This window comes from Crotalus tigris, unplaced genomic scaffold (genome assembly GCF_016545835.1).
Source record: "Crotalus tigris isolate CLP2741 ecotype Arizona unplaced genomic scaffold, ASM1654583v1 scf7180000018992.311333, whole genome shotgun sequence".
Lineage (NCBI taxonomy): Eukaryota > Metazoa > Chordata > Lepidosauria > Squamata > Viperidae > Crotalus > Crotalus tigris.
This window is the reverse complement of record NW_024097314.1, coordinates 132,358-154,301: the sequence shown is the minus strand read 5'-3', so window position 1 is coordinate 154,301 and position 21,944 is coordinate 132,358. Positions and strand designations below refer to the sequence as shown.

General features: G+C 39.2%; 1 protein-coding gene and 1 gene segment (V, D, J or C); both read right to left on the bottom strand.

Annotated features, from left to right (window-relative positions):
- LOC120314722 overlaps positions 1–21,944 on the bottom strand; it is a 70,613-nt gene that overhangs the window by 43,945 nt on the left and 4,724 nt on the right. The window contains exon 1 of one of the 4 annotated variants that reach the window (XM_039358106.1): positions 20,355–20,851. The exons of 2 other annotated variants lie outside the window; for them this stretch is intronic. The gene's annotated coding sequence lies outside the window, so the exon portion shown is untranslated. Of the gene's footprint in view, positions 1–19,132; positions 19,487–20,354; positions 20,852–21,944 lie in introns of those variants that run through there. One more of the 4 variants, XM_039358102.1, reaches the window with a different exon arrangement.
- Positions 402–20,942, bottom strand: LOC120314718. The segment is given in 7 exon segments: positions 402–805; positions 2,646–2,773; positions 8,764–9,099; positions 9,812–10,156; positions 11,115–11,444; positions 12,067–12,375; positions 20,858–20,942. Coding segments are annotated over 7 exon segments (1,527 nt in total).

The window sequence follows — 21,944 nt, the reverse complement described above, 5'->3', positions numbered from 1 at the left end:
CTGTGCTTTAAAATGGCCCTGATCCATAAACCACTTTTACATCCCTACGGATGAAAAAATTGAGCAATACAGAGAAAGTATTACTCACTATTTCATTTTAATTCCCTTCCCTTCTCCTCCCAGTTCAATTAACCATAATAGACTAGGTATCCTATCCCATGTTTCTCAATGCATATACATTCTCAAAGATATGGCCAATGTTTGCAAAGATATTGGAGAGAATTTGAGAAGTTATGTTCCTCCAGTGTTCGCTGTCTTGCAGTGTGAATTACTTTAAGATTCAGAAACCCAGTTGCTAGGCTTAACCAAGTTTGTCTGAGAACCAAATGGGGAGTTTTGGTTGAATGATAAGAACAGTGGACATCTTCAGTACCAGTAAAAATTCACAAGGGAGGCACTTCATTCATCAAAAATAGATATTTATTACAGCATTGTATGACAATCTCAATATAAAAATACAGATTGTGCAGTGATCTCCTGTCTGTTTTGTATGAAAGTGCTATAAATCCCCTTTAGGATATCAGATCAGGCAGATCATTCTGACAAAAAAAAAATCATAACAATGATTAAACAATGACTACAATTGAGACACAGAGAAGTATCCACAAAGATATGCGTCACACAGAAAATGACACAACAAAGTAAAGCAAAATTTCACCATGGAACTGAACTGTAAACAACTGGGCTGCTTCAGCTCATACTATGATACAAAGCAAGATAAAAATGCCAGCCCCCTCCAATCTACTCAAATCTTTCTCCTTTCACAAAAGCAGATGTAGAAGATCAGCCTCTGTTTTTATTTCACCTGGAATCAGAAAGAAGATAAAAGAATGTTACTGTTGAAACTTTATTTTTTTCCAGGAAGTGAGTCACAATTTTTAATACAGTTGACACAGAAGAATTATTGAGGCTGTCATTTGTACTTCTATAACTGTCTGGTTTGGCACAGCAACCAAACAAGACAGGTATAGAGTTCAACCGATAGTTCGGATGGCAGAAAACCAATTGCAATCAGCCTGCATTCCATTGAGGATCTGTATAATCAGAGGATCAGAAAGAGGGCTGAGAAATTATCTACAGATAATTTCACATCCTCACATCCTGGATATAAACTGTTTCATCTCCTCTCCTTGGGATGCCACTAAAGGGCATTGCATGCCAAAACAATTGGAAACAAAGACAGTTTTTCCCCCTGTGCCATTACTAACACCTATTTCCCACAAATTTGTCTTATGCCTAAGGATATTTACCCATGTAGTAGGGCTGTATCGCTATTCTTCTTCTCATCTTTCTTATTATCATCTCCTATTGATATCTTACGATTACATCACTTTGTTGTTTGCATGTACACTGAGAGTTTATATACTGGAGACAAATTCCTTGTGCGTCCAATCACACTGGGCCAATAAAGTATTCTATTCTATTCTATTCTATTCTATTCTATTCTATTCTATTCTATTCTATTCTATTCTATTCTATATTCCATTCTAGTTCTTATTCCTATTCCTATTCCTATTCCTATTCTATTCTATTCTATTCTATTCTATTCTATTCTATTCTATTCTATTCTATTCTATTCTATTCTATTCTATTCTACTCTACTCTACTCTACTCTACTCTACTCTACTCTACTCTACTCTACTCTAAATATGAAGGGGAGATAATGAAATATATATATGGAGAGTCCTCATATTCAATTATAGTGGGATTCCATCAGAACATATAGTTTTTCTAGCCTCACTCAACTGTTATTCAAACACCATCAAACCTGTTCTCATTACTATTATTTTAGCCCAATGACTTTAGAAGATGAGAGAAAATTACTGGTGAAGATTCAGTCTAAATATATTTTGAAACATAAATATGTGTATGAATGTATGTATATATGTTATTGGTTATTCCATAATTTTAATATACATACATTCATTAAATTGACAATATGTATTTACTTTTGTCTTTTCTGCAGTGCAGATTGATAAGCATAAAAAAAATCACGCAGTGGAAAAGTATAAGCAGACATATTTTGAGTAGCAGTGGAAACTATTTCCTTCAAAACTGCTTTCTCGTGAAAGGGCAAATGGCCAAAATTACGCAGGCAAGGGAAAATGCATACGAAAATGTTTCCAAATATCATATCATATTGCTGCATATTATTATTAATAAATGATAGATATCCACTCCAAAAGTGGACATTGGTGACTACACAACTGGAGGTTAAAGTCTACCCCAGTGGTTCTCAACCTTTTTAATGCCGCGACCCCCCACTGGTCGTAAGTCGAGGACTACTCAACTGGTGCAGCACCGTTTGCAGAATGGGACTTTTGGCGGGCTCAGCAGGGCAGAGACAGCCTGGACATTTCCTATTGGCTTTTGAAAGCCAATAGAATTAGACTCTATTCAAGAGAGTCTATTCTATTGGCTTTCAAAAGCCAACAGAATAAAAGGGAGTAGCACAGCTAAGGAAAAGGCGGAAAAAAATGGCAGACTGCATTGTTTAGCGACCCCTGTGAAATGGTCGCTCGACCCCAAATGGGGTCCCGACCCACAGGTTGAGAACCACTGGTCTACCCATTCCCTATGTAGAAAGCATGATCAAGGACATTTCATGTGCATATACTCTACTGTTTCTATCTCACTTGTCTTACCTTGATGACTGTCACAGTGGCACTGTAGAAGAGGCTCACTAGGAAAAGAATGATGAAGGTGGAAAGGATTGATGAGAGGTTTTGGAATTCTTCTTCATCCTCCGTGTCCACAATTCCCTCTATGTAACCTTTGGACAATAGATGAAGGTCAGCTTCTAGAGTTCAGAAAGAAGTGAGGGTGCATTGAAGCTAAATGGGGCATACGATAAAGATAGCATGCAAGAGCCATGAAAATGTTATAGCGCAAGGTATGGGAAAAGACAAACAATGTTTGAAGATGCCGAAGTAATAGCGGAGAAAAGCTGAGGGGAGCTAAGAGGGAATTAAGAGGTGAGCTGTTTTAGTAAAGCCTTGGAGTGGTGGGAGATGGCATTTCTTAAGACTATCCCAAAGAAGGAATAAAAAGGGAAGGGGGCGGTCTACCGTCTACAGATGTCCATGGAGATTCTCAGTCACCCAGGTCATGGTTGCTTCTCCAATGGCAACTGGACTTCCTTTGTTTTCTCCTTGAAGACATTTCACTTCTCATTCAGTCAGAACTGAAGAAACCTCTTGGATGGGAAGTGAAAGGTCTTCAAGGAGAAAACAAAGAGAGTCCAGTTGCCTTCTGAAAAAAGATATTTGGGGTGACTCATTACAGACGTTGAAAGACTGCTTTCAAACGAGTGATTACTATTGCTTGGCTGAAGAATTACTCAGCCCACCACTCCTGCACAAATCAAAAGATCCTGCAGATTTGTGGGAAGAAGGTTTACATGGAAGAGCAGGTTGGGATAGGATGTTTAAGCTGATCGAAATTCTTCACCTTTGGTTGGCAAGGTGATGACATGTTGACATATCACCATGTGTAATTAACTTGAAGAACTGAACACTTATGGATGAATTCACGATTTTTTGATGAATTCAGTGTAGTAAAGCTTGCTTTCTGAAGCTATGTGATAGAGGTGCACTCCTTGATATCTTCCAGGACATGACAACCGTTTTCTCTTTCTGGAATATACAATAAGTTCCTTTCAACTTGCAATCATAGATTGTGAATGATGGTCAGCTACAATTTCTGGAAGGATTGAGAATATATCAGTTGTGGAAAACACTGATTTGGGGCAAAGGGATGTCTCATTCATTGGATGTCCTGGGAAGGGAGCTTTTTTTTTTAATATGCCCCATTAATTTTGAATGAATCTGAGTATAATAAAGAACCTGCAGTCAGTATATGAAGTCTAACCATAAACAAAATGAAAGTGGTTTGATCAAAGTCACTAGTAAGTTTGTCGGAAGGCTTGTTAGCATTTAATTTTTGGTTTACAATATTTAAAGTCAGCCCTCTACCCTTTCCATCAGATTGCCATGTTTTATTTCATTCACCTGCATGGGTGAATGCCAATGTATGAGCAAACTGGGACATTATGAATTCCTTTTTCACAATATTCACAATTAACAGAGGGATAGAATCAAGATCAACATTAAGAAAACCAAAATCATGGCATCCGGCCCTCTCAATTCCTGGCAAATAGATGGGGAAGAAATGGAGGTAGTGACAGATTTTATTTTTCTGGGCTCCAAGATCACCTCAGATAGGGACTGCAGCCAAGAAATTAAAAGACGCTTGCGGCTGGGGAGGAAAGCTATGGCAAATCTAGACAGCATACTAAAAAGCAGAGACATCACCCTGCCAACAAAAGTGCGTATAGTCCATGCCATGGTTTTCCCAGTTGCAATGTATGGCTGTGAAAGTTGGACCATAAGAAAGGCTGAGCGCCAAAGAATTGAGGCCTTCGAACTATGGTGCTGGAGAAGACTCCTGCGAGTCCCTTGGACTGCAAGGCATTCAAACTGGTCAGTCCTAGAAGAGATCAACCCTGACTGTTCTTTAGGAGGCCAGATCCTGAAGTTGAAACTCAAATACTTTGGCCACCTAATGAGAAGGAAGGACTCACTGGAGAAGGGCCTAATGCTGGGAAAGATTGAGGGCAATAGAAGTAAGGGACGACAGAGAATGAGATGGCTGGATGGAGTCACTGAAGCAGTAGGTGTGAAATTAAATGGACTCCAGAAGATAGTAGAGGACAGGAAGATCTGGAGGAATGTTGTCCTTGGGGTCGCGATGGGTCAGACATGACTTCACAATTAACAACAACAACAAGAATCAAGATCATGTGAAGTGTTGATACCATTTTACAACGCCTGGGTAAGGCCACACTTGGAATATGGCATCTAGTTTTGGTCACCATGATGTAAAAAAGATGTTGAGACTCTAGAAAAAGTACAGAGAAGAGCAACAAAGATGATTAGGGGACTGGAGGCTAAAACATATAAGGAATGGTTGCTGGAATTGGGTATGTCTAGTTTAACGAAAAGAAGGACTGGGATGACATAATTGCAGTGTTCCAATATCTCAGGCATTGCCACAAAGAAGAGGGAGTCAAGCTATTCTCCAAAACACCTGAAGGCAGGACAAGAAGCAATGGATGGAAACTAATCAAGGAGAGAAGCAACCTGGAACAACTTGCCTCCAGAAGTTGTGAATGCTCCAACACTGGAAGTTTTTGAGAAGTGATTGGACAACCATTTGTCTGAAATGGTATATGGTTTCCTGCCTGAGCAGGGGGTTGGGCTAAAAGATCTGCAAGATCCCTTCTGTTATTCTATTCTATATTAACTGAGGTAGTTGAAGTTTCCTTGAATACAAAGAGAGACTATGTCAAGAATGAAACTTTGGTAGTTACGTGCCTCTTCGTTTCCACTTGCCATTAGAGTAAGGGGAGGAGGTATTGCTTTAGAATGGGTTAGAGAGAGAAATGAAACCTCTATGATTCTTTTGAAGACTATGAAAGCCTGAAACCTTTCCAAGGACACCATAACAGGTGTGGATTTGAAGCAGATGGTTCCCATAACAAAGTGAAATTGTTTACATGGACTACATGAGAGGGTGGGGATTTGTCTGGAGAAATTATTGTTAAATTCTATGAACTGGTGTCTGGGAACCTCTGAGTTAGTTTTGCTTCAGCATTATCATGCCGTGTATTCAATAAACAGTAAGATTTTTGGAAATGGAATGAACCTGGAGTTTTATTTAGATTCTCCAGCTGGATGTTGACAGACTATTTGTATGCTATCTGAAAACAGTCTTGGTTAAAACAATTAATTATTGGAACGTCTTGCCTCCAGAAATTGTGGGTGGTCCAACATGGGAGGTTTTAAAGAAAAGATTGGACAACATTTGTCTGAAATGTCATAGAGTGTCCTGGGAGCTGGACTTAGAAGATCTCCAAGGTCCTTTCCAACTCTGTTATTCTGTAAAATGAGCTACAAATGGGCCAACTAGGTAACTAAGTCAGATCCACAAGCACACTAAGGGGACTATCATCTATACAAAGCAATTGGGAGTTCAGATTGGTGGGTCTTCCTAATGTGAACTTTGAGTTTAAGATGCCCAGTATTTGGCCATAAGATGAGGGCGAAGGTGAATTTTGACTTTCCAAGTGTTGTGGTTGATGATCCATAGCTTAACTTTACTGAGAAGCCACGGTGAATAGGACAGATGGAAAAGGCGATGGCAGCACTTAAGATTTATGGACCTTCCCTTGAGTACATCCTCATGGAATACAAAGGAAACAGCTGAGGGCTTTTCTCGGTTATGTCTTTCTCATATGTTGGGAGAGAAGAAAGAGAATTCAGGGCATGGATGACCATGTCTCCAATGAGCATTTTGGCCCTGGGCAAGAACTCCTTCTCTTTCTTCTGGTTCTTCTTTGAGGAGAAGCAAGAGTTCTTTGGCTTTTTCTGGCATGGCGGCCATTTTATGACTCTTAAAACTCACGGAGGAGAATTTGTCTGGAATATTTTTGAGTCAAGCATAAGAACAAAATGTCAGAAGAATATCAATCTGAGGTTTAGGCTAGGAGCAACTGTTTGATTGGAGCCATCAAACATTTTGAAGAATTTAACTGCTTGGAAGAGTAAAGATCATAGTTGCCCACCACAAAGGTCTCTGCTCTAACAAAGTTCATTTGCTCAAAAAGCCAAAAGGGAAATTATAATTTTTATTAAGAATGTCGGTATTATGGGGTTTTTTTTTGGTTTTTTTTTTTATAAAAGATCAAGTGGGTAATTGTCAGGGTGTATGGAAAATTTAAGCCGCTTATTGTAGGTCTGTTTAATGTATAAACTATTTAATGTTTTTTTCTTTTTTAAAAGAACAAGTCAGTTGGGTACATTTCTTCTCCTCTGTTATCCGAACAAAGTAATCAGTGATATTTTTCTTAAGGATGCCGGAATGTTTATTTGTTTATTTATTTATGAGACTTATATACCGCTTTAAGTGCAAGCACTCTCTAAGCGGTGTACAGTTTGTGTACAGTACGATGTTCAGTTTGGTTAACACAATGAAGGGGTGTTCATAGATGTTTATGATTTGTTAATTAGTTGTGTGTCAGTAGATAATTTAATTAAATTGCATGAATTTTGAATCTTCAATTTTTGATCTTGTTTTAATGCATGGGATAAACATTTATGGTCCTGAAGTTCTATGTATTTGATCTTCTAATACTTTCATGATTATAAACATTCACAGTGGCTTTTTCTTTGTTTTTTCTTTTTTTAAAAAAAGTTATCTCTTTTTTTATAGAACATCTGTGTGCTGAGAATTGTTGAGATGGACTAGATTATTTGGCGGCGAACTTCAAATTCCCCGACATTCAAAACAACAGCATTACTCTTATTTTGTGCATTTGCTATTTGACAATCGCGTGTATGATGAGTCTCCATAGAAGCACATTTTTTATGTTGTTTAGCCAAGCTGTTATGGTTTGTTGTGTTGGTGTCTACAGTTTTTACTTCACTTAGAACAGACATGTCAAACATGCAACGTCACATGACGTTGCGCAATGTATCAGGCTGGTTTTGCCATTGCCGGCAATGGGGTGGGCATGGCTTCCAGATGACGCGTGTGGCCTGTGGGCCCGCAGTTTAACACCCCTGACTTAGAACTAAAAAATAATATAGGGATTGTTTGAAACTAGAGCTGTGTTAGCTGATATGCATGATATAGTTTCCAATATTTATTTAGTTGTGTTCCTATTTATTTATTTATGAGACTTATATACCGCTTTAAGTGCAAGCACTCTCTAAGCGGTGTACACCAGTAAGCAATGTGTATATATATTTACATTGCCCCCAACAATCTGGATCCTCATTTTACCTACCCCAGAAGGATGGAAGGCTGAGTCAACCTTGAGCCGGTGAGATTTGAACCGCTGACCTGCTGAACACAGTCAGCTAAAGTGGCCTGCAGTACTGCACTCTAACTGCTGCGCCACCTCGGCTATCAAGTTCCTATGCTCTGTTTAAAGATCTACTGGGGTGCTATTTTAGTGTGTTTTAGACTTTCATGAAACACTTTTTTAAGAACTTCTTTGCCTTGTACAAAGGATGTAATGTTCCCCCAAATAATTCCAGATGAACATCCAATGGATGAGACATCTCTTTGTTTAGGAAAGAAATTAAAGAGAAATGAATAGTTTGAAGATGTACCTGTACAGAATGGCATAATCTGAAAACACGAATAATCTCAAATTGGGCATTGATTTTGGAGATAATCTATGACAGTACGGAAAAGAGAAGCTATCCACCAGCTTTCTAAAACAGCTCTTCTCCAGCTTGATGTACCGATAGCACCACTCAGAACAAGAACCATTATGCCATAGAAGATGAAGTACAGGAGTTATTGTCAGGAGAAATACATGTGAAATGATTAAGGAACCTATGGGATAACTCAGATTTTCTGGTATTAGCTCGTGCACCATCACTATTTCTCACAAAAAGCCAGATTTGTTTTTTGTCTTTGTTTTGAGAAAAACACTTTATTGCAAAATATTTAATTCCTTCAGAAAGATGTGGCCAGCTACTGTTTTAACACTGACACATCCTTCCTTAGAGATCTGCCTTCATCACTGAAAATTTTCCATAATGAGGCAGAAGAAGAAACAGAGGTTGTTGGTGGTGGTGGTGGGGAAACAGAGCAAATGAAGGTTTCTCAAAAGAAATTAGGTTGACAATTAGTAGCAAGCGGTGGAGGCGTCAGAGAGGACTACGGAGAGGTTGACTATGGATGGTTTACCCGTGTTCTTGTTTACAGTCTTCTGAACTGTGTTGTAGGCCAAGGCTTCATGTCCCACCATGCAAGTATAAGAATCTCCTGCACTCCATTCCTGTTCGCTGACGGTCAATATGCTATAGGCAAAATACTGTTTGGACAGTACATTGGACTCTACTATGGGTTGGCTGGTGAAGTATTCTGATTCACTGATTGGCTCCTCATTATGGAGCCATCGCACAAAGATGCTGTTGGGATTGAAACCTTGAATGAGGCATGAGAGGGTAGCTTTCTCCCGCAAATTCACCTGTTCTACTGAAGGTGAAAGGATGTAGACAGAGGGAGCTTTCAGTTTGCCATCTGAACAATGGGAAAAGAGAAAAGAGAAAAGAAAAAGGTGAGGAGAATATTTAGTACACATTCTTTATCATGTTTAACTGTAGCTACCTCTTGGTGAGACCGCACTTAAATGTTGAAGACATGTCTCTTTGTCACTGAACAAAGATTAGTTCATTAGCTTTGAGGCGGAAGGTGCACGTTTTCTACTTAAGGTAGGCAAGAGAAAGAAAAAATGATCATATGGAATCATTAGGCCAGAATTAGATGCCAGGGAATCCATTTGCTCATGCTGCCTATCTGTATAATGGGGCCTATCAAGATCAACGCAGCCTGAGAATTACATTTATGCTGTCTGTCTATCTTAGGGATCTCAAGTTGTATGCAAACTTTTCCTAGGGGAAAGTGAGAAGGCGCTTTCTCTTCATAAAAGAAGAGGGGAGTTGAAAAAAAAATGTTGGTAGACCACTATGGATGTGGAAGCTGGATTCTCACTATTTGTACTCGATGGGAGTTAAGGAACAAAGGAGCCACAAATATCAGATCAAGAATAGGGTTCATGGGGATGTCAATCAAGGCAACTGTAGAAGGACAATTTGGGGTGTCCTGAGCGATTCTGATCCTACTCCGGAGTGAATGCCTTTAATACATGAGGTATTAATCTCTTTTATCTGGAAACCTTCTGGAACAAGTGATCCCCCCCCAAATGCTTTTCATGGATCAACTAGAAACTTACCATTCTCCTTCCTCAGGGGTTTTTCTATTGGCTTGACAAGGACATCTTCAAATGTCACTTTGCAGTGAAAGGTTTCATCCTCCTTCCATTCTGTTGCACACACTGTGGCCACAGCATTGACGTAGTAAAAATCATTTTCCTGTTCTAGGAAGTTGGTCATCACAGTGTGGAGTTGCTTGTGGTCAGATTCTCGTGTCCAGGTGACATTCAGCTTTGAATAGTCTGCTTCAGTAGGTATGTTGGAGATTTTGCAAGTCAGGTTGGCTGAGTTGGTCAGGAACATATCGGCGAAAGTTGGGGGGATGGTTTCCACGCTAACAGATGAACACCCTCCATCTATGGGTTCTAAAGGCAAAACAAAAACAGTGTTCAATCATTCAATAAATTGTACAAACATTTCTACCTTTCAGATATTTAATAACAAATGTATGATGCAGCTGCTTATGTATGTCTGCTTTCTTGTGATTATTAAAAGCTCTTAAACAGAGCTTAAACATTACATTGTTTAATGTAATGCAGTGTGTGGTCCATTCATGACCTACATTCAGGTGGGGAAAAAAATGCACCAGGAAACTGTTTCTATGCATCTTTGAGAAATATACAAATGTTCCCTTTGGAACATTTATCTCTGAGAGCTCTGATTGGATTTTCAGAATCTGTCATGGTAGATTTGTATGGAATCATGAAATATGTTTTTGCTTTTGTCTTGTTTTTTTAAATAAACTCTAAATCTCAGTGACGAAATAGGAATGTTGATGTTAGGTAGGTACATACCATATTTTGTTCTGTTTTTCCTGGGTGTTTATGAATTAGGAGAATGTGTTTTCTCTGTTCAAAGTCTAAGCATAGCTCTTCAGAGAAATAAGAATTCTCTGCATTGATATCAAAATACAAGTGAATGTGGGGTTTTCTTGGTGCTCTCTGAGCTTGCTCAGAGGAGAAGGAAGTAACATCATCAGTGCAAACCCTACTCCCTTCTAGCACGGAAGATGTTACCTAGTTTGGGTAACGAAACATCTGCAAGAAAACAAGCAAGCTCAAAGAGCACCAAGGATCCCTCACGTCAACCCCGAGTACAAATATTCTCTTTTACAGGTGAGTAGTTTAATCCCAGATCGGTTACTGAACTAATTGGAGGCGTGGGTCCCTGGTGAACAAAAATATGTACAGAAAGTGGATGTGGATGTGTGTATTAAATTAAGTAAATTAAATCACTCAGTGTTCAACCTAGAGGAGCATTTGAGCAAAGAGTTATCCCACAACTGGCCACATTACTCTGATTCTTGAAGAAAATTCCACTTACTTTTGCAGAAAGATGGCAAGCTGAACGTCTCTGAATGAGTGAATTCCTTGCTTTTTACTGCACAAGCAAACTTCTTTTCAGAAATCCAGTCTTCCTTGGTGACAACAAGTTTGCTCCAAATGGTGTATCCACCACGACCATTTGGGACAGGTTTGCTGGTAGTGATGCCACTGGTGATTTCTTTTTGCTCCTTAAGCCAACTGATGACAACGTTTCCAGAGCAGAGGTTACTAACTTCACAGGTGACAGTGGAATTTAGGTAGCTACTTGAAAATGCACTCAGCACTGGTGCCCGAATGAGCACCTCAGGGACTAATTGCACTGGAACATCTGGAAAGTTGCAAGAAAAAAAAAAGATGATTAAGACAAGGAAATTCAACACCTTAAAAGCATAATGGAAATGAAGATTCAGAAGGTGCAGTAATGTCGAGAGACTTGTGTGTTCAGTTCTATCTAGAAAACCCTTAGATAAACTAAGTGGTCTGCTGGCATTTGGTTATAGCCCGTAACTGGGAAACACATCTGTATCTACCTAAATGTCTGGGAAACAGGGATCTCCTGGAAACAAAGATGAGCGGGGTTTAGCCCCACACCTCAGGCTCATCCCCAGAGCATAAAACAGGGCACTGGTGAGCATATGCAGAGAACTCCTTTCCCATGGCCAGGAAGAAGCCATGTTCAACCTCATCCATAGTCGGAAGGTTGGTTTTCAAGGGAAGTGAAAGTATCTCAGTGCGCCTGATATTCAGAAGAATTCAAAATGTCGGGTCGCTGTTAATTATCTGGTGGGTTAAGCAAAGGAAATTAGGTGTAGTGATTTAGGAGGCAGGCTAACTTTTCTACAAACACATGTTGCATGTAGCTTCTAATGCCCTTTGACCGACTCCCTTATGAAAGTAACCTAGGTGCGCATGGGTGACATTGGCTGATGGAATAAATGAATTTCACTTACATGGTTTAGCCACTGAAACCACTTTGTCTCCTTGGGCGTGCTTGGCTTTGCAGTAGAACGGTTCTAGAGCCTCCCAGGTGCTCCGGGAGACTTTAGCCTGGGAAGCTGCTGTGTATGTCCCACCGGACATGATAGAAGGAAATTTCATAAACTTCTGGTCGCTGATACTGCTGTTGTCTGGATTATCCCAGGAGAAAGTAACTGCATCTGGCAGAAAATTCTTGGCGAGGCATCCAACGGCGATCTCTGTATCCCCTGTGCTGTCCCCAGATGGGATGAGTGGAAAAAGAGAAGGGGCCCTTGGGGATTCTGAGGGAGAAGAAAAAGAGAAGGATGGCGGATTTTGAAGATGTTACATGTTCAGCTGGGATTGAGGTGCATGAAAGGAGGTGAGTCTTGCTTGGCTGAGAAAGGAAGAGAAGGTGAACAAATATTTGTGTAGACTTTCCCTGAGTTAACCAGACTTTTGTGGAGTGTGTGTCATGGTTCATTGATACCTTATAGGAATGCATCAAGTTGTAGGCTACCAGTTTGCCTCACTTGGTTCCTGACCAGTTCTAACAGTTCATATGGATTCCTCCTTCATATAATCTTCCTGTGTGTGAGCTAAAATAGGAAGGTTAGAAAGTATGAATTGAGGTGCAAACATTTGGCCGTTAGCTGCCCATGGGCTGAGATTCGTGGTTTGTCAGGCTCTGTCATAGGAGATTTCAATCAATGGGACTCCTTTCCAGGATTGTTATAAGAATCACTGAGATCAACCCTGTGAAGGTTTATATATTTATATCTCATATTTAGAAACTGCCCATCTCCTTCATGGAGGAAACATTTTGAATTCTTATTGTCGCAAACTGGAAGAATTCCAGCAGGCCTTAATCTTAGCAAATTTCTTTCAAAGGCAACACATTTTCAGATTCATGAAAATAACAATGGTCAAAACCTCCCCAGCATGTCTACCCATAGGGCCAGAAAGAAGGAATCCTTAAGATAGTTTTGTAAAATATCATTTACCCAGAGGTGACAGATGAACTGACAAAATGTTTCTGGGTCTGGGGAAGAATACTAGAAGCCACATTTCTCTCCTCAGGCCACGTGCCGAGATTTAAAAGCAATCAAGCATTTCTTCTCAGAAAGATGAAGCAGATCTAAAACTTTTCTCTGAGACCTAGTTGCCAAGCCTATCTTGGCCAGCCATGTAAATGAAATCCAACAGTTTGCTCAAACTGGACATTCTACTTGACTCCATTTTTTTTTCAGTTGCATGTTCCCTTTTTGAGTGGCTACTAAAACAGTCAACTCTGTTTTCTTGTTTAACACACACACACACACACACACACACACACACACACACACCCCTCCATTTTGGGTGTAAACTGTTTGAAGAAGCCCAGATGAGAAGCCGGTGTCATGAGTTCTAACACTATATTTATTGTAAGCAGTGGTGGGATTCAGGCAGTTTGCACCACTTCGGCAGAACTGGTAGCTAATTTTTTGTTGCCCAGGCCCAGAATGGACTTCCGGAAGTGGCATCCACACAGAGAACTGGTTATTCACATATTTGAATGCTTTCCTCATTTCTCCTCCCTCTCCCCTTTTTCCTTCTGTCTCTCAAGGATATTCCAATAGACCCTTATAGAACTTCAGAAAAGTTTCAAATTCTCCTGTCTAAAGGGATATCTCTCTATTGGTTCTTAAAGGCTGCACTTTTAAGTTCCAATCTTAAAGTGATTTCTTGCTTAGAAAACACACACACACACACACACACACACACACACACACACACACACACACAGCAAACAAACCTTATTCTCCTGCCTCCTATTTTGCCCTAACAGCAACCCTGTGAATGACTGCCCAAAGTCTACCCTGTCAGCTTTTTATCACCAAGAATGGCCTAAAACTCACAATCTCCTGGTTTCTAGACCAGCATCTTCACCAAGACACCAAACTGTCTCAGATATTTACCCATTGTATTCTGTCATAATAACCAGGCCTGCTTACAGAATCCACCACAGACCTTCCGAATTACGTTGCGGATCTGAAGCACTTCTGGAGAAATGCTTTGGATTCTTATGGTGTAAGATCTGGGTCCCTTTCTCCCCCTTGCTCTATTGATACAAGCACATTATTTTCTGGAAATAATGTGCAAGAATGGAGGAGAAAGCTCATTAGCCTTTAGCAAAGCTCTTTTTGAGATAGTAAAACAATTCAGCTGTCTGGTATCTACTAAAAGCTTCTGCGCATTGCTTCTGTGTTTTTACAGAATCAAAGCACAGTCAGAGGAACCCAGTTCTGCTTCTCCTTTGACTGTGGAGAAAAACAGGGCCAATTCAACTTTAGGAAGGTTGTTGAGAAATGCCAGAATCTTCTTTCAGCTTTTTTTTATAGCATTAGAAGGAAGCTGGTTGAGACAGTTGTTCAGGGCACCCGTAAACTGACATGGAGCCCAGCAGCTGGTTTTCTAATTTATTGAGAGCTCGGCTTATTGGGATTGGACTAGAAGACCTCCAAGGTCCCTTCCAACTTTTGTTATTCTGCCCTTTCTGCAGCTGATCTACTGCTACTACTTCTTGCCTCCTAACTCTGTCGCATTTGAGAAGGAAAGCCCAACTGCTCTCTGTCTGCATCTCTGGAGCTGTAGTTCAGAAGAAAACTACACAATTTACCAACTGAATGCTAGACACTGGAGAATCCATAATATTCTAGCCAGCGGAATCCTCCAAAGATCAAGCTGACAAGTAGTGACTTCCTAGAACAGTGGTTCTCAACCTGTGGGTCGGGACCCCATTTGGGGTCAAACGACCATTTCACAGGGGTCCCCAAACAATGCAGTCCGCCATTTTTTCCCCCTTTTCCTTAGCTGTGCTACTCCCTTTTATTCTATTGGCTTTTGAAAGCCAATAGAATAGACTCTCTTGAATAGAGTCTAATTCTATTGGCTTTCAAAAGCCAATAAGAATTGTCCAGGCTGTCTCTGCCCTGCTGAGCCTGCCAAAAGTCCCATTCTGCAAATGGTGCTGCACCAGTTGAGTAGTGCTCGACTTACAACCGGTTGAGTAGTCCTCGACCTACGACCGGTTGGGGGTCGCGGCATTAAAAAGCTTGAGAACCACTGTCCTAGAACAATGTTTCTGAACCTCATCAGCTTTAAGATGTGTGGACTTCAATTTCCAGTATTCCTTAGCTGACATGAGGAAACTTGATGAGGTTGAGTAACATTGTTCCAGGAGACCACGTGGGGAGAACCTAGCTGCTTTCTCCTGGCCTCTTCTAAAGCCCATGTGTAATTGAACAAGTCAAATCATTTATCTGGCTGGGGAAAGGCAGCTAGTCCCCCAATAGTCCCCCCACAAAACTAATGCAAACTCTAGTCTGTTGCTGAATCTAACCACAGCTAGCCACTTTCTCGTTCTCCTATCTGGGTTCTGATTTTTAGAAAGCTGGGAAGCTTACTGCATCTTACCCAGCCCTCACAAACCGTTTCTCCAACCAGAGTCTGGGAGGAGCATGAGAAAATCTCAAATGCACCTCAAAGTTAACACGAAGGGTTGCACAGATTCAAGTGGGACATTACTTCTCAATAAAGGAAGGGGAGATTTAAAAAATGCTCACTGTTAACCCCCCCTCCCCCAATGCTGGGATGTCTAGGCTAAGAAGCTCACATGACCCTTGCAAAGTCTATGGCTTCAGGTAGATTTTGGGAGTAGTTAGCTCTCTTTTCCCCCCAAAGCCATAGAGTTATCTCCTGGAACAGCTACAAGTTTTAGGCTAGGGAAAAAAAAGCTTCAGAGCTTTTTTGAAAGCTTTCCAACTTCTGAAAGCAAGGACTTTCCGACTAGCCTGGCCATGTCGTTCAGAGAAACGGCATCTCTCTCAGCTTTCTATATGCCACAAGTTGGCATGGTGTCCCTCAGCTGACCCTCTGGCCGCTATCACAAAACAGGCAGGTTGTGGATTTGTGGTTTTGCACAGCACACTGAATCATAAAACAACCAGACTGAATCTGTACAATAGGCTAAGCTTGCAAAAAAAAAAAAAAGCACCCTAACCCAAGTTAACAATAAACAAGTCAAACTGATCTTGTGCTTCTAGGCTTTTACTTGACCGTTAAACTTTGGTAAATCAGCTTCTGCTTCCCCCCTCTCTCTCCTCTTATTAGAAATTTGAGAAAATCGTCTACTTTTTAGCTAAGGGATTTGCTTGGAATAATTCCTATAATTTGCAGAGCTCTAAATCATTCGAGAACCAGCTGAGTGCCAAGATACCAGCTGAGCTCTGGCTTCAGAGACCATAAGGAATACTTTGGTTGGCTTCCCTGTCCAAGCTTTAACTTTTAATAACTCCAAACAATTCCAGGACTGAAATGCTTCAACATTTTAGCAAAAGCTCCTGTCAGAAACCTGACCACCCAGAGAACAAAATATCAGAGAACAAAAGAACTTTTCTCTAGCCAAGCACTGGGGTCTTTGGAAAGCTTCAGCTCAACTGCAGCTACCCTACAGTGGGATCAAAAAAAATAACCATGCATCAGCTCAACCAGCACGGGGTTCTAATGAGCTAGTGAGATGCTAGAAGCTTTCCCCCATCATGCTATGCTTACCAAGAAACATTTGGGGAGAAAACTGCAAGCTCGCTAGCAATCCCAGTTCAATTTCTCCAGAAATTGCAGCTTTAGAAAGCTGGCAGCTTTCCAAGCTGACTGGTGAACTTTAGAAATTCTACAGAGCGGCTAGAGCATTCCCCATCATGATTAAACCCACCGCTCAACTGGAAACGCTTGCAGATTTCTTTTGGAGCTAGCAATTTCTACCATCCTTGCTACCTCCACCGTTGAAAGATTGACAGGTCTCCCCATTGAGTGGTGGGTTTCACAGAAAGCTAGCAGTTTCCCCAAATTCCTCTCAAGGATTCTCCCAGCTATAGAGTAATCTTTGGAGAAACTCAGCTTGCTTTTGCCTCCTGTAATCGGTACAAAAGATTTAGGGCTTTCCTAGCAGCCCTATCCCAGCTAACCCCGGCAGTAAATTTCAACTGCATGCCCCCAAACCCAACGCGAGCTTTCAGAGAAACTACAGAGAAATTGCCTGTGGTTGCTCAAGCCAAATCTTAATAAAGGAACAAAGCAGCTTTGACCTGGCCAAGCCCTTAGCTTTAAAAAGATGCCGTCTCTGTAGTTTTTGAAAGCTTAGTAACCATACACTCATAGCTCAGGGGTTGGTTTCTGAGGATTCCTAAGCTCAGAGCTAAGAAAGAAAAGCATTCATCTGGTTCCCTAGGTAAGCGCTAGGCTTGGTTGTACATATCTCCCTGCCTTTTGCACCTAAAAGGTGAATTAGCCCCTAGCCATACGATGGGATTTAGGGAAGCTAGAGGGTTGCTGATACTTTTAACTGGTTTTCATTGCTGTTTTTCAGCCAAGAGTAAGGGGTGGGGTTGTAGAAAGGCATTGTGGCTGATGACCCCTGCCCTAGCTCTTGCTGTAAAAATTATTATAGCTAGGAAAGCTAGCATCCTTGGCCACTATTTTATAAGCTGGGCAAACGCTAGGAGCTTCTTCCCTTGAAAAGCTTGGGCTTCCGTCACTGAGCACTTGATGATAGTCACCACTGATCGGTCTCTACCTACGCAGCTAGTTTTAGAGAAAGCTCTCCAAATATCCCTAGCTGAATCTTTCGTTTTCTCTACGCGAGCCCCTAGCTTTGGAGACTCCTTTCATCTCAGCTCTAGCTGACCATCCGAGAAGCGAAGGAGATGGGTTCCAAGAAGCTAAGCCAAAAAAAGGGAGCTTCTTCTACCTTTCCAAAGCTACAGCTTGAGTACAAGATTCTCCGGCTGTTTCCTAGCTGATGATAGCTACAGCTACCCTAGAAAATGTGAAGCTTCTCCCTTGCTGAAATCAAGGGTTTTTCTAGTTACGCTCAAAGGCATAGCTAAGTAGGAAGCTAAACGTCTTTTCAAAAGGTGAAAACATGTTTCAGGGATGCTGAGAGAGATTCTGCCTGCCCGAGCTATTATTGCCTCAGATATAGCTAAAGCTACAGGGGTTGGGAAGACTAAGACGGGAAGGACAGAACTGGTAGCGCTTCTTTCTGGATAAGCTTTAGAGATATTAGAAGGGTCTAGCTCACTATCCCAAAACTCCAAAAGTTTTATTCAAAGGGGAAAGACATTGGATGAGAAAATTCTGGGATATTCAGAGCATCACAGAACACTGGGAGTTAAGATATTGAACAGGGCTGCTAATTTTGCAGTGAAAGCAATCTCTGTCTATCAATCAATCCAACAGTCAACCAACCAATCTTCCAAATAACTATCACCCTTAGAAGCATTTCAATAAATCACAACTCCTACCTTATAAGCAATACATCTTAACTAAATAGGACTATTCATTTGCCATGTACTAAGCTCCCCGTAGCTTGTCAGCTGAACTAAGTAAAATAATACCTTTTCTCAAACAAAATTCCAAAATGACCAATCCTTTCTTAAAATCAATTACTCAGAACAAGAAAGCGGGAAATTACAAACAACAGTAATTATTATACTCCACTAAGATGAAATAAATTGAAACTCTGCCACAGAGGATAAGAACAGAACAATCCCAATTTAAAAAACAAAAAATAAAGTGTTTTTTCGAGTTAAGAAAATTCAAAAACAACTTTCCTAGTTACTTGGAAGAAACACCTGTCCTTAAAACAAAACAAAACAAACAAAAAAATAACAACAACCCATATTCAAGCCACAAATTCATTCTTTTCTAAAACTTACCCCAAGAAAATCAGTCATTTCCCTCATGGGTAATTCATTAAAAAAATAAAAATAAAACCACCAACCAATAAAATCACTAAAACATGCTCTATATAGCTTAGCGCAAAATTATTAAGAAATATTCCACTTGTACGAAACAGAAACATAATTAAAATATATTGCTATAGAAATCAAGAAAATATTAATATTAAGGCATAATAATTAATTAAAAGAGCTTGTCATAGGAACAAGTAGAAAATGTATGATTATTGGCAATATAAATTGACGCCGAGGCAATATAAATATTTCTGTTTTTCCTTACCATTTTAGTGTGTGGTTTCTAGAAGAAAAACGCTCAGAAACTGTAGGGTGCCAGCAAAAACAAATGCCTAAGGAAAGACTAGCTTTTTTTTCCTTTTTAAAATTAAAACATGATAAATAACATTTATTTTGGGAAAAGGGAGGAAGAAGAAGACCTGAAAAAAACAGATGTTGTTTTCGAAACACTTAAGGCTATTTTCAGCCATGCAGAACCATTTTAGAAGCCCCAAACCCTTTCAGATGAAACTTGAGTCTTAAAATATACTAAAACTGAGAAACGAATCTATCACCACCTGCTCGCTGAACATCCCAGAATATTTTGTTTTCTGCCTGGCTATTTTAATTTCAACCCTCCCCCCCCCCCAGCATCCCAACTGCAAATAAACACATTAATTCTTTTTTTTTTTTAAAAAAAAAAAAAACATACTTATTTTCTATTTTTAAAATTTTATCTAACCAGCATTTTATTCTACTTTCTAACTTCAGTCTGTTTAAAGGCAATTATTTCACAATTTTTCTTCCACTTAACTAAAATGAAAATCTGTGCTGGATTTCCCCTAAACTTTATTCAGAAATCAGAAATCAGTCCCATAATAAATAAGACACTCAATTAAATTCTATAAAGATCAGGAGATAAAATAATACATGTATATAATAAAAAAATAATCAAAGTTCACTGAAAGAGAGAGAATCCTTTGATATATTAAAAATTGTCTAATTCACAGCAGAAACCTTTAACCATCTGAATATGTTGCCTGACCCAGATTCTTACAAAAGGCCATTTCAGAATTATTAAGTCTTTAAAGGACAATAAGACTTTATTCCCCTCTTCCATAGCAACTAGTAATAATAATAATTAAAGAATTGAAGAATTAAAAGAATGGAGGATAAAAGGAATAGAAATGGCTACCAATAGAAAAACAGGCAACAGAGAGACACAGGGATAGATTTACACTTTGTAAATCATATATCTAAGGTGTGATTATTTCTGCGTTGAAATAATTGAGGCAAACAGTAAAATAAAAGAGGAAGGAACAAACTATTTCATTTCTGCCCCTGGATATATGACATTTTTCATCCTTTGGTTAAAATATTTCAGAAATTAAAAACGTTGAGAGAATGGAAGAACTGGTATTTTCAACAGAGGCAAAATCCTTCCAAAATAGTAAAACTCTTCATACATATAAGACACACATAGGATTCAGAAAAAAAATTAGGTTTACCTGTGGTAACGATGACTAAGTTTCCAAGTCCCCAGTACTGAAACTCACACTTACATAATTCTTTGTGAAATATATTCTTAGCTCTTCAGTCACTGAGAACTGGACTGGAATAATTTTAAGTAAGTCCCTTTTCATGGCATATAAAATTGCATTGTTTCCTCTCATCTTTTAGAACAAACCTAATCAAATTTCAATAGGATCATATCCTTCTTCTCTATTTCCAGATGATGGAAACTTATGTTTTCTTGCAAAGAACATTAAGAGCCCAATTTTGCAACAATCTCCCTAAATTCTTCCAAATAGACAGGAAACGACAAAATGGCATTTTAGAAGAAAAAAGAGAGAGAACAGAGTAGAAAAACAAAAGGAGAAAAAGGGTCATTTTGATCTTTGCTGTACAGATTCAGTTCTGCCTGGAATGGATTCTAGTGAATCCAAGAAAATTGCATTAAAATCACAAAGAAAAACTCAGAAAATATCTTAGAAAAGAAGAAAGTTTTTACCTGTGGAGACGGTGACCGAGGTGCCTTTTCCCCAATAGTCAAACCAGTTGTCACACTGAACAATAGTCATGAGGTAATCATACAAGAAGTTTGACTATTGGGAGCCATATCTTAACTTTAATTTGTCAATTATCCTGACAGAATTTTAATATATTTAATATATATATATATAATTTATATTTTAATATATCTAATATATATATAATTAATGAATTCATATATATATTAAAATATAAATATATTAAAATATAAATATAAAAATATTTTTAATTCTGTCAGGATAATTGACGAATATATATATATTTGTATGTTCTCTTTCATATATATATACATATAAAAGAGAACATACAAATTGATACACAGCAAAGAGAACAAGAAAGAAAGAAAAAGGAAAAAACAATCAAGCTGAAGGAAAGGAAAAAAAAAAACAAATAGAAAAAGAACCCAAAGGATTAACTTTTGTGCACAATTAGTTGGTAGTAAATAGGCTCTGATGGCAATTACTTTGAAGTCATCAAGTATCAAACAATTCTCTAAAAAACATTTATTCTGCGGTTTCTTTTCAAACCTATTTAAAACTTCAGCCTAAAAATGATTAAGAAGCATAACAATTCAGATTTTTTTTTTCCTAGCGGGAACTCATATTGCATCTTTGCAACTTCTTGACCAACTTTCTATCCATTTGGATGAAATACAGATTTCTGTAACAATGGACAGTTTGGTTACTTTAATTAACGTTTGATTTTCCTGAAATTAAGAAGTCACCCTATCTTCTGAGTCACCTTCTGGGATTGCTTGTGCCCCAGAACTTTAATAGTGCCACAGACAAAATTTTAACATCACTTAGAAAATCAAAGCACAAAAAGGAAAAAAAATCAAAATTAGTAACCGATATTAGAGGTAGAAAGAATTATAAAACTTACCTGTGGAGACTACGACAGTTGTTCCTTTACCCCAGATATCAAAGTAGTCACATCAAGTCAACCAAGTACAAACCATGTGCAAAAACTTAATGAGGAATTATTTTATCCTTTCTAGACCTTGCAAAAATGACTTAAACATAATTTAAAGAAGTTCCAAAAAAAGA